Consider the following 12,381-nt stretch of genomic DNA (forward strand, 5'->3'; position numbering starts at 1 on the left):
TCTCCAGTAAGCACAGAAGTAATTTTGCAAGTTTGTGCCTAGATACCAAGATTGTAACAGTCCCAGAAAATACTTACAAGAACCTTATCAGAGGTCATTTCTGCCCCTGAAATTGTGTCATGGAAATGCTTTAGGCTTCTTCAGGCTATATTAATTTTTTTCCTGTGTCTTATGAGGCAGAAAGGAGAAGCCTGTGGATTTTTTTTTCTTAATTTCCTGTGGTCTTTATATCATTATACATGTTTGCAGCATAAATGTAACTGTATTTTAGTTTCACTTAGTTTTAGAATACGTACCTGTCATCATGTCTCCATTTTGAAACAATATGGATTTTTGACTAGCAGAATTAGGAGTTGGTTTTAGTGGAGGCTGGTGATAGAAATAAAAATCGATCTTTGAAGAAGGACATATGGAGATATAGTGTAATGTGAGAATGTGGAGTTGTGACCTGTCTTGTGGATGTTACCTAGAGACAAAAAGGAAAACAATAGTTTGTTATGCCTCGGATGTAGGTAGTTTAAAATAATTTTGACATCGATTGCAATTTTAAATACTAAAAATCAAATCCTTCCCTCCACACATCTTTCCCTCTTTCTTTGTTGCTGTTACTGACCAGCCAGGATGATGTTCTATGTAAGTATTGGCGTAGGTTTGCATAGAGGGAATCAGTGACTAAAATGAATCTAGTGTTGGTGATCTGTATCACTGACTCCTGATCCTTTTAGCGTAACGGTCCTTAACTTGCAGGTCAGAGAACAAGTGAGTGAGGGTGTGATATGCTCTGTTCTTGTAAGTCTGCACAGGAGGACTGCTGCAGGACCTCAGTATGTTCTCTTCTGGCCCTTTCCGTATGGTCTGATGACCTTTCAGTTGATAATCTGAGGTCTTCATCTCTGTGTCAGCACATCTTGCAGTCTTCATCAAACCATCTGCTGAAAACATTGGGTCTTGTAAATTATTCTGGTTTAGAAGTAGGATTTTGGTCATAGGACCCAACATTCTTACATGTTTGATTTTTGGCTTTGTTTTTTTTGTGAGAATGGGCAAAACTGTTCTGGACAATGAGTGGCAGCTCGCTATCACACCAACATTTGTTTTTCAACCAATGTTCTGACTGCACTTATCATTTTCTAGATATTCCAGACCAGTGCAAGTTTATGAACAGCATCTACCTTTCTTCTTTGTCCTTTCCTTTTGAAGCCTTTATTTTTCTCTGCATAAATTCTTTATTTTCTTTATTCTTAGTGATGTGCCCTAATACAAAATTGTTGTCAGCAAAGTTTCTCCTTTCAGATAATCACTTGGTAACTTTGCATTTATCTTTTGTTGTAGTATGTAATACATTTAGCCGTCTCCCGTGGCTGTTTTAGATGAATGTTGTGGTTAAACCTGCCAGATAAAATGCAGCCCAAACCGAAACAAGCAGAAATACTGTTTCTTCAGCCTCTTCCAGAACTGTATCTTTTACCATTCAACTAGAGTATTTGTTTTAACTCTGTTTGTGCTGGAAAATCTGCATGAGTTATAGGAAAACTGTTGTAGAAAATTTATCTTCAGGTTTTATCTGTCAGTTCACTATAGGAAGTATAAGAAAACATTTTACGTCTAATGTACTTTTCTTCATTCACCTCCTGCATTTTGGTATCGCTCTACTGACTCTGACTTTCAAATGTAATACTTTTACTAGTTCCAAATGAGGCGGCTGATTTTTTGACGGAATACGTTTTACCTTGCTGATATTGAAAAAAACGTATTTTCTCTACCTCTATAATCATGCATAACGCTGCATTCCAGTTTTCATGTAATGCTTCTCTTTCCTTGTTTCTTTTATGCCTTCTCACTGCATAATTAATAAAACCTAGGTAAACATAACCAATTTAATAAATATTTCTGATTCTGTGGAATAATATACCAAATTCCAGTAAAACAAAAAGGAGCATTCACAAAACTGTATTCTTTGTGAACAAAATATTGGTGATCTCAGTAAGAATGCTGTGAATTTGACTTGGTTTTACCCCAACACATTTGGATTGATGGGATTTATAGTGTGAGGTTTATGAATGACACTGTTGATAGCAGGTCAGCGGACAGCTCTGCAGTGTCAGCTGTCAACCCGTTCATAACGTGTAAAGCCAGAACCATAGTGTGTAATGACTCTTAAGAGTTGGTGTGACTGAAAGCGTGCTTGTGAATGGCAAATAAAATATTCATTATTGTAAGGCATGGAAATACCTGTGCTGGAATTTATTTTAAAGTCTGTGAGAAGAATGAGTTGTTAAGCTGCTACCTTAAATGATTCAGAAATAATTTCAGAAAGATTGAAATGCGGATGAACCAACCTATTTCTCCCTAAAAAGTCAGGCGTAGTAGTAGGGCCCAGGAACAGAATAGGTGAAGTTGGAAGCAGTAAACTGAAGTCAGAGAAGTCATTTGCCAGCAACCAGTAACGTTCAGCTTTTAGCAGACAAGGCTGCACAGTCATGGGGAAAGCATTTGCGCTGTTTCTTCCACAAAGGAAAGGCAAGTATCTCATTAAATACAGTCTACAGGTGCATGTGAGAGAAGGCCATAACCACAAATCAGTGAAGCCTGTGGGGAATTGAGCTACTTCTTTGTGATGACTGGTATCACCTTTATATAGGGGGGACAAAAAATATTGAAAAGATGTTTCCTTGATATTTTTTTCTCATTTGAATAAATATCTGTGTCAGACAAGCTTATATTTGTAGCAGTAAGGCCAGCAAATGTACTGTAATGCAATTTACTTTATGCAGAGTTGGCACTCCTGTTTTTTCTCTAGCTCATGGCTCTGTAAGATGCTTTTTTAGTGACCTGTATGGTAGGACTGACTTCCTTCATAAGATATTCTCTGCTGTCTTTTTTGGTTAGATATATGCTTTCTCCTTTCTCCTTACATTTCGTATTCTGTGGTATTTTCTCAGGTTAACTACCTGGTGTTGTGTTGGTCTTAAAAAGATAACGGACAGAGAGAGTCCATGCAGCTTGTTCTATGGAGGGTTTAAACCTCACGAAAAAGCTTGTAATTACTTCATTCTGTATCATTTCAGTTTTGTGGATGTTATGGAGGAATAACCACCCTCTCAGTGGATGTGGATTAATTGAAATAATGCTGATGGTTTCCAAAATGTTGGCTTGATCTTACTGGGTGAAACTCCAAACTTAAGCCAGAAGTAAAAAATATTAAGAGACTCACTGCATAAATAATAAAAAAACAGAAACCTCTGAAGCTTGAGAGTAGAACAGATGCAGAAAATACTTTGTCTTAAAAGCAAGTGGCAACAAAACAAAGTCTGATGAAAGTTGTATATTTTTGATGCAATTTTGTATGTTATATTTATGTCGGTTTATAGATGTTATATTATAAAATTCTCATTTTAAACAATTTAGTATATTTATATTCAAGTTTGTGATGAAAATGACGTTTTCATTTATAATGTGAAATTGTCCGTTAATTCAGTTCTTTGGATGAAGGTTATATGTCATGCAAGAATAAAGATGAATGAAATTGCTTTAGAAGTTTGGTTTTGTACAGAGTGAAAATTATTATGAACAATGAAAACTATAAGAACAAAATTGTAAAACATTTCCTACTTTAATTTCACGAAGTAATATATTTTGCTTCTGTGTTTGATACTTGTGTGAAAGAGAGCACATTGTGTTAAGAGTCACGTTTTCTAAATGCAGTAATATCTTTGTCATCCTTACAATTGCTTGTCAAAATGTTATTTAATTCCTGTTTCTAGAACAAGGATCTTGTAGCTACACTTTGTCTTTGAGCTGTTTGCAGTTTTTTCTTCTTGAGACTGACAGTAGGATCAGAAGCTTGTTCCAAATGTGGTCTTTTTGCAATCTGAGTATTTGGCTGGTTTGTCTTGCATAGTAGGTTAGTGTTGTTACTGTGGAGTGTTGGTTGCATTGTAAAAAGTAAGTCTGAAAATATTTTTTTCAGGAGTGACTCCAAAAGTTATTTGGCTAATTCCAGAAATGTTTACGATAAATGCTGGCGATACAGTTTTACTAGAGCCTAATATTTTTCTCTCCTGGCAAGGAGAATTTAGATTCTCTGCATACAGAATTTTCCAAAAGCCTGGTGAGAATTCAATCCTTAGTCAGAGTTTATTGCATCAGTTTCAAAGATTAAACATTCTTTTAAGAACAAACATGGAGATGCAAATTGACGTGACAGCTTTGAGTGACTGACTGTGTTAGCTCTTCACAAGATTTGTTCCCACATGATTACAATTATGTGAGTAGTACTAACAGCTGCTAGTGTTTCACCTATACCAGATCCCTTACCTGGCACATAGTTGTCTTTTTGTAACAGGTTTAACAGGCTTAGCATTCCTTTTTGAAATGCAGATGGAACTTCTGACTTTGCCTGTGTAAGTAGTTTGGTTGGCCCTCTTTTCCTCACAGTGGTGTTAAATAGCTGTTTCAGGGTTTTAGTTTCTGCATACATTTTTCTTCCTGCATAGAGTTTTGCAAATGTGGTAAAGGCAGAATGGAAAATATGGGAATGCAAATATGGTAGTAAAAAATGTGCTTCACTGATTATAAAAAATAATTTTATTTTATAGAATGTATAACCCCTAAGTAGCAAAACATCAACACAAGTCAAATGATTTTACTTGGTTTAAGTGAATTTAGCAGCAAAGAGAACAGAATCATGAAAAAGGAAAAAGAAACTCCACAAGGATTAAGTAGCAGTTTTTCCTACTGAATAAACTAAGAAAATTCAGAAGTGAGACTTATGGGCAGTACAATACTATTTATACAAAGTTCTTATTTTTTAATTGACTAGAAGAAAAGATGCAACTCCTGTTTATGTCACAGAAACATTCCTCAGTTAACAGCTTTGAAAATTATAAAATTGAGAGGTTGAAAGAATCGAAGTTGGGTGAAACAATAACAAAGCCTTTTTTAAAAGTTGTTGCATGTGAAGGGGTTGCATGCACAAATGTACCACCAATATTTCACTTTTTATCATTCTCATTAAGTGTCACTAATAAATTTTTTATCTATTTATGTTTTTGCATTGTAGATCAGAATATGGCTACACATCCCTGCTGTCATGCAGCACATTATACCCTTTAGGACTTATGTTATCAGGTAAATTTTTAATTTAAGAATTTTTCTTGGGGGACTTTTTGACAGCATCTTTTTATAATTTCAGCTGAAACACTTCTAATTGTTCAAGTTGTTGCTCTGACTATATCATTTCAATAAGGAGAGTGAAGGTAATGTTTAGAGTTAATTTGGGTATTTCCTTATATCTACCTGATTTCAGTATCGATCAGATCGATCTTGTTAATACCTTTTTTTACAGTGACATTCAGCCCCATTCTGATGTGTCTTGTCACGTTCAATTGTAATACACTTTCACGTACTGTCGTATCTTCATAAAACTGCATACAATTTTCAATGAAGTGGTGTAAGCAGAAGAGCAGTATGTAGTTGTTGGCTTTTCATGTACTGAGTTTCACTGAATTTTAACACTACAAATTTTGATGTTCTGTATTTCCAGCTGGCAGGAACTGAAGTGTGATCAAAAGTCTACTTGCACTTTTATGTATCTAAATATATCCAGTACCAAAGATTTTCTTTGTATCAAGCTGCCCATCATGAAAGCCACTTTAAATTTAAAGTAGTTATAAAGATATTTAACTATTTTTATTTGCTTTCTTGGGGCAACAGAAAACAATCCAATGAGCTGCTGATGAAATTATCTTGTGTAAAGGTATTTGCCTGTAGGTGGAGGGATGTGGTCACAGCTGATTCTCCTTCCACTGGCCCAACATTAAACTTCACTTGTGCAGACAGCCTAAAAGGTCACTGCTCTTGCATGAGCCTACATCTCCTCCAAGGCTCTGGATTTCCTATGACTGTAATATCAGAAATGTTCTTATACTGGTCATTGCTACTTCCCTGATAGCAATAATTGTGCCTTTACAGATTATATTGTCTTAATTATATCAGTATTAAATCACACTCCCAACAAAAACGCTCTCCTGTTACATTGGCAACAGATACGTGCACAGAACAATGAGGCTTAGAAGTATGTTTCATATTTAAAAATGTTCTGAATTTAATTGAGAAAGAATTTTGACTATAAAAATTTAAGTACTATCTTGGCTGTTGATCTATCTTGCTATATCACGGTCTTTACCAAAATTATATCAACAGAGGGAAGAATATTCTGATCTTCTATGAAAATTCTATATCAGTTCAGTTGCAGTCCAGCCATATGCACTCCTTTAGGGCTGTCACCTTTGAAGGTTTATAAAGGCAATTATTAATCATGAAGCAGCCTAAGAGGGACAGGCAGAGAATCCTGAAGTTCTTATTGCTGTACATATTCCATAATGGTTGTTCATGTACCTGGCAGTTTGGCTGATGAGCTTCATGTATCTTCTTACAGCGTACAGAAATTAAGAAGAGCATTGAAGGATCAACAGTTAGAGATGGGCTAATAAGAAGGAACTTAAGTGAAGCAGAATAGCACATCCTGCAAACTTTGCTGTTAATCCTCACTAGCTTGTCGTCCTATAACTCTTACAGCATTTTCTGGTTTATAACTGTGGATGTAATTAGGGTCACTGGAATGAATAGAAGATTTTTTTCCTGTGTCCTCCTCATCTTTTCCTCTTTACTTTACCCATAGAATATTTGCATCTGATTTAAAATGTGTTTTGTCAGCAGCTTCTTGCTATAAGTAATGCTATTGATGTCTTTTCTTAGTATATACAGTACATTCATGTCAATCAGAACATTAATATTGGTACAGGATAGACCTCTGGAAGACATCAGCAGTTCAGAGAAGGAAGGGGATGTTCTTCCAGTTTCCATTTTTCACAACTGAATCCTGATGGGAGATGTGGGTTTTCTCAACACTACGAAATCCAAAGTTTTGCTTGTGAAGGTGCCCTTACGGAGTGGGCTGTGAAATTTGAAGGCCATAAAACTAAAATAGTCTTTAGTGCTATACCTTTAGATGACAGAGAAGTTAGTACAGTTGCCTTCAATACAAGGTATCTTTCTTGATATATTCAGCTCACCCCATGTGGTTGTCAAGCTTACAGATCTTGTCTTCACATCTTGAGTCTCTGTGTCTCCATCTGCTTTTTACTTCAGTTAAAGAAAAAAAGGCAAACAGTCTTGGGCACAGCAGAACAGCACCTCTGAAACAAATCCTGCAGTGGCTTCTGCTGCTAAGCAAAATAAGAAAGAGGGCTTGGAGAGGGTTTTAGTCTAGAAAGAGCTCTTGGGGCTTTAATTGGCTGTTAGTCCAACTTGCTGCTCATGTAGATTCCTTGCAAGAACTGCATTTTGGAGTGCTGATCAGCATAAGCAGAAAGAGAAATCACCTGACTGACATATTAGCAGCGTCTTTTACCAGGTCAGGTTACCTTTATGTTCCTGCCCTATGGTTATTTCCATGAAGAGTGGATTAAACGAATAGCGAAGTGTGCATCTGTGTAGAGGAGACCACTGTGGGAATTTGAAAAGATCACGGACGCATTATTGCTGCTACTAAAAAAGGCTGCCTGAGGATGGAGCACTGGCAATCATATCTTGCCTCTGAGGGGCGTATGTTTTTAAGCAGTTTAAGAAAGAAGTAAAGGACATGCTTTCAGTAAGGAAGCAAAGTGGCTTTGACATCCTCAGAAGGAAGCTTTTCTTGACCCTATTACCTTGGAATTCTGTATTTCAAACTGCAAAATTCTCATGAAAAAAGGCTACTTACTGACAAAATGACTCAAGAAAATAAGTTATGCCTTATTGAAATTATAAATAGGGGCAAGTTGTTGATGATGATGTCTCTTTATAAAAAGCAAAGGTTCCAGCTGACTTCCAGCTGAAGATCAGGCATGAGGGCTGTTTTACATGGTTCCAGATATTGAATGCCTCAAGAGAGCAACAGCTCATGAACAGTGGTGTTTTGAGGTAAATTGGCTTTTTTCAGTGGTGAGATTGTTGATTGAAACTGTCATGGATAGTTCTGTCCTTTAGAAAATAGATGACTAGCAGTGAAGTCCAGTTTTATGAGAAGACAGGTGAAGTTGCATGTCAGATATTGTAAATGCCTCTATAAACCACCAAAAAGTGCTCGATAGGATGAAGGGAAAGACCTAAAATTCTTCTTTCTTTGACATCACAATTGGTATCAGCTACTTTATGTTCCACTGGTAAAATCTGAGAGATACTGTAGTGTTAGCTCTGACCAGTATCATGTTTAGTTTTAACCCTTTTTCTTCCTCTCCATTTTTCTTCTCTCCCACTTCAGCATGGATGTTTAGAGACTTTTTCAAAGGAGACATGATGCTGCCCCATTTAGGGAGAAGCAGAACATTCTGTGCCCAAGTGCATTGAGAATGAATTGCAAGTGGCAGTTGCTGCTTTGTTAGCTGTGAAGCCTTGGCACAGGGCACAAGTGCAGCACTGGTATATGCAGAGGAAGTGGAAGCTCCAGACAGAATTGTTGATCCATGATACTTCCTGTGGAAGACAGCGAGAGACAGTGCAGCTGAACAAATTGAAATTATTCTTCTGCTTACAAATATTTTTCTTAAGAATTAGGGTTTTATTGGGGGCGCTTGCGACCACCCCTTGCTACTAAATGTCATGAAAAACTCTTGTAATAAGCCTTGAAGTTTTCACTTGCAAAAAATGCTTAAATCCTCCAAAAATCTGAAAATTTATGTTGTAGGTACAAAGGATAGGCAAATGAGGAGACAATAGCCAGGCACTGATGTGAGTTCTTCGTATCACTGATGGGCCCTTACTCATTCTGCTTGATATTCCTTTTGCAGCTGTGGTCCAAAGGAGTTGTATTAAGGGAAAAAAGATTATTTCACAGCTGAGTAGCTGAAGTTGTGAAGCATAAGATGTGTTTGTAAGTGTTACATTAACATGGAACTGCATGCTTAAGACTGAACACTCTCTATCCCCGAATACAGCAAATTTAAATAGTTTCTGTAGATTGAAACTTATTTTTTAAAAAAAATATAATGTATGTGTTGCTTAAATGCAGATAAAATATATTTACTGATTATTTTAAGAATGTCAGGCTGGCAGAACAGGTCCTATACATCTGTAGATGATGCTTTATGTGTATGTTTTTTCAAAAAATCTTATTTAGGCAAAAATGTCTGATTTACTAGATCACACAGATCCTGAAGTATTGCTTATGTATCCCTCTAAGACTGATCATCAGAATCAAAATAACAAAACTTTAGGAATTGAAAAAAACAATGGACAGAATGGAACCCATTATAGAGCCACAGTATGAATCTGTCACATATTCACATTTATATAGAATGGTTTGGATTGGAAGGGATCTCAAAGATCATCCAGTTCCACTCCCCCTGCCATGGGCAGGGGCACCTTCCACCAAACCAGGCTGCTCAAGGTCCCATCCAACCTGACCTTGAACACCTCCAGGGATGGGGCAGCCATGAATTCTCTGGACAGCCTGTGCCAGTGTCTCACCACCCTCACAGGAAAAAAATTATTCCTAATACCAGATCGAAATCATTCTAATATGTCTTTCAATTTAAAGCCACTCCCCCTTGTCCTATTACTACATGCCCTTGTAAAAAGTCCTTCCCAGTTTTCTTGTAGGCCCCCTTTAAGTGCTGGAAGGCTGCACTAAGGTCTCCTGAGAGCCTTCTCTTCTCCAGGCTGACCAACCCAAACACGGTCAGCCTGTTGTCATGGCAAAGATATTCCAGACCTCTGATCATTTGTGTGGCCTCTGAATCTGCTCCAACAGATCCATGTCCTTCCTGTGCTGAGGGCTCAACAGCTGGACACAGTTCTCCAGGTGGGGTCTCACCACAGTGGAGTAGAGGGGCAGAATCACCTCCCTTGGCCTGCTGGCCATGCTTCTTTTGGTGCAGCCCAGGATACCATTGGGCTTCTGGGCAATGTGCACACATTGTCGGCTCATGTCCAGCTTAACTCCCTTCCAGGGCTTCATCCCATGCTACCCTACCAAGCAGATCCCTGAAGAGGCCGAAGTCTGCTCTCCTTGAAGCTTGCAGCGTAACCTCCTCGCTGCCATAAGGATTTTGAACTCCACCATTTCATGGTTGCTGCAGCCAAGGCTTCCCTTGAACTTCACATTCCTCACCAGCCCCTCCCTGTTGGTGAAAACAAGGTCCTGTGTAGCACCTCTTGTTGTTGGCTCCTCTGTGACTGGGAAAAGGAGGTTATCAGCACGTTCGAGGAACCTCCTGGATTGCTTATGCCCTGCTGTGTTGTCCCTCCACCAGGTATCGGGGTGGTTGAAATCCCCTATGTGGACCAGGACTTGTGAACATGAGGCTACTCCTGTCGTGTCTATAGAATGCCTCATCCACTAGCTCTTCCTGGTCTGGTTGCCTGTAGCAGACCCCCACTATAATGTCATCTGACCTCACCCTCTCTTTAATCCTGACCCATAGGTTCTTGGTCAGCTCCTCATCCTTCCTCAAGTGGAGTTCCATGCACTCCAACTGCTCATTGACATAAAGGGTGATATCCCCTCCTTGTCTCCACTGCCTGTCCGTCCTAAAGAGCCATCTTGCCTCTTTGTGACACACATGTCTCTTAACTCCTCTGGTTTATTCCCCATGCTATGTGCGTGCCATATGCACTGAGTACTGATAATTCCACCTCACAGAGATCATAACAGAACTACCTAGGTGATAGGAAGGATGACAAAGGTTGGAGATAAAAAATTACGTTGAAGGAAGAGAGACATAGTCTAGGCTTGTGTCTGACAGGGAGATGGCTGTTACTTGGGTGATATCAAGATAATAAATAGAGAATGATAATTTGCAGTTTTTCAAAACAAGAAGTGGAGAGCATACAATACAGTCCTTCACAGAAATAAAAGGAGATTGGGTTTCACGTGAACATAATTGTGAAACTAGCTAGCATGAGTTGATGTGAAAGCCAAACATAGATAGAAAGAAGTGAATGGAGTCATAGATAGGTTCATATATTTTTTTATATATGGGATATATAAAAAAAGAGGGCTTATCTGCTTTTAGAGTGACTGTTTTGGGCTAAATGGACCTTCTGCCTTGCTCCTATATCCCTCCCCTTGTGTTAGGCAGTGCACCAAAATTACAGGTAGTGTAACGAAAGATGTGTGTTAATTGCTTAGTGCCATCCAAATAATTATTTTTTGTAATTAATAACGTTCTACTGATAAAAGCATAAAATAGACATAGTTTACTAATACAGACAGGCCTAGGCTGCTGTAGCTTTCCACAATAAAAAATGGGACTTGGCCTTCTCTGCAAGTTTTTGTAGTTTTAATTCTGGTAGTAAAGATATGATCATATTTGATTTACAACCGGTGTAGTAGTGCCAATAAATTTTCTAGTGTAGGTGCAGTTATACTCCTAAAGACAAGCACACTGTCTTCTACATTTTTCCTGTACCTGGTTAGAATAACCCAGTTGCGTGAAAAAAAACTAGGATGCAGATTAACAAGTAAAAAGTGCTCTTCTCTTTGTAGCTTTCTTTAGGGTCTTGTCTAAAAAGAGGTTTTACTGTTGAATTACTTCTCTAGCTGTGAAAATACACTTACATTGTAGTTTCAGTTATTATAAAGTGGGTTTTTTAAAAAACACTGTCTCTCAATGGTACCATAATACAGGAAACATGACAGAAGTCTGATTCAGGCTTGGACTAAATACAGTAAACGTGCTGGAAGAACCTTAAAAATCTTGTAATGTGAATTTTGTGAATGAAAGTAGATTTATACTGATGCATTACAATAAAAAAACATTATATAAACTAGGTTAGTAGAGTTGCTTCACTAAACTTTCTAGTGTGAGGAAGATTTCAGGTGAAAGTCCTGTTAAACAAATGTAGTAAAGCTTCAAGAGCAGCCTTCTTTCTGTTTGTGTAGATCCGTGTCCATTCCCACCTGTCTGTTGCATACAAGCACTCTTTGTCTATCATATGCAGAGTGAGAAGTTTTGTGTAATTGTAATGTCTTTGCGATCTTTACGAGTCTTTCACAAAACGGTTGATTATCTTGATGTGCATTATCAATACTGAAGAGCTTTGGGAACTAGTAAACTATATAGTTTATATATAAAAATGGAGAGATAAAAACTGGTCTGAGTTGCTGATAACTATTGAGATTATTTTCCATTGCATTTTTTCATCATAGTCAGCTCCTTTGACCTGTCTGTAGATTAAAGATAGATGCATTGGTTCTGCTGCTGAACTTTTTCAAATTAGTTTTCCCTTCTTACTGTTTTACTTTTGTTTAGAAATTATGGCATAGAAGCATTACCTTCTTGCTATGGTCTGATTTCCAGTGTTCCACATGAGAAGACAGATTTTGCAATTAATAGC

General features: G+C 37.8%; 1 protein-coding gene across 2 annotated transcripts in view; it reads left to right on the plus strand.

The window, feature by feature from the left end:
* Nucleotides 1-12,381, plus strand: part of USP34 (ubiquitin specific peptidase 34) — a 142,889-nt gene that overhangs the window by 30,689 nt on the left and 99,819 nt on the right. For both annotated transcript variants that reach the window (XM_069850171.1, XM_069850170.1), the window contains exon 6: nucleotides 5,063-5,130. In XM_069850171.1, the coding sequence (XP_069706272.1) occupies nucleotides 5,063-5,130 (68 nt within the window). The remainder of the gene's footprint in view (nucleotides 1-5,062; nucleotides 5,131-12,381) is intronic.

This window comes from Phaenicophaeus curvirostris, chromosome 2 (genome assembly GCF_032191515.1).
Source record: "Phaenicophaeus curvirostris isolate KB17595 chromosome 2, BPBGC_Pcur_1.0, whole genome shotgun sequence".
Lineage (NCBI taxonomy): Eukaryota > Metazoa > Chordata > Aves > Cuculiformes > Cuculidae > Phaenicophaeus > Phaenicophaeus curvirostris.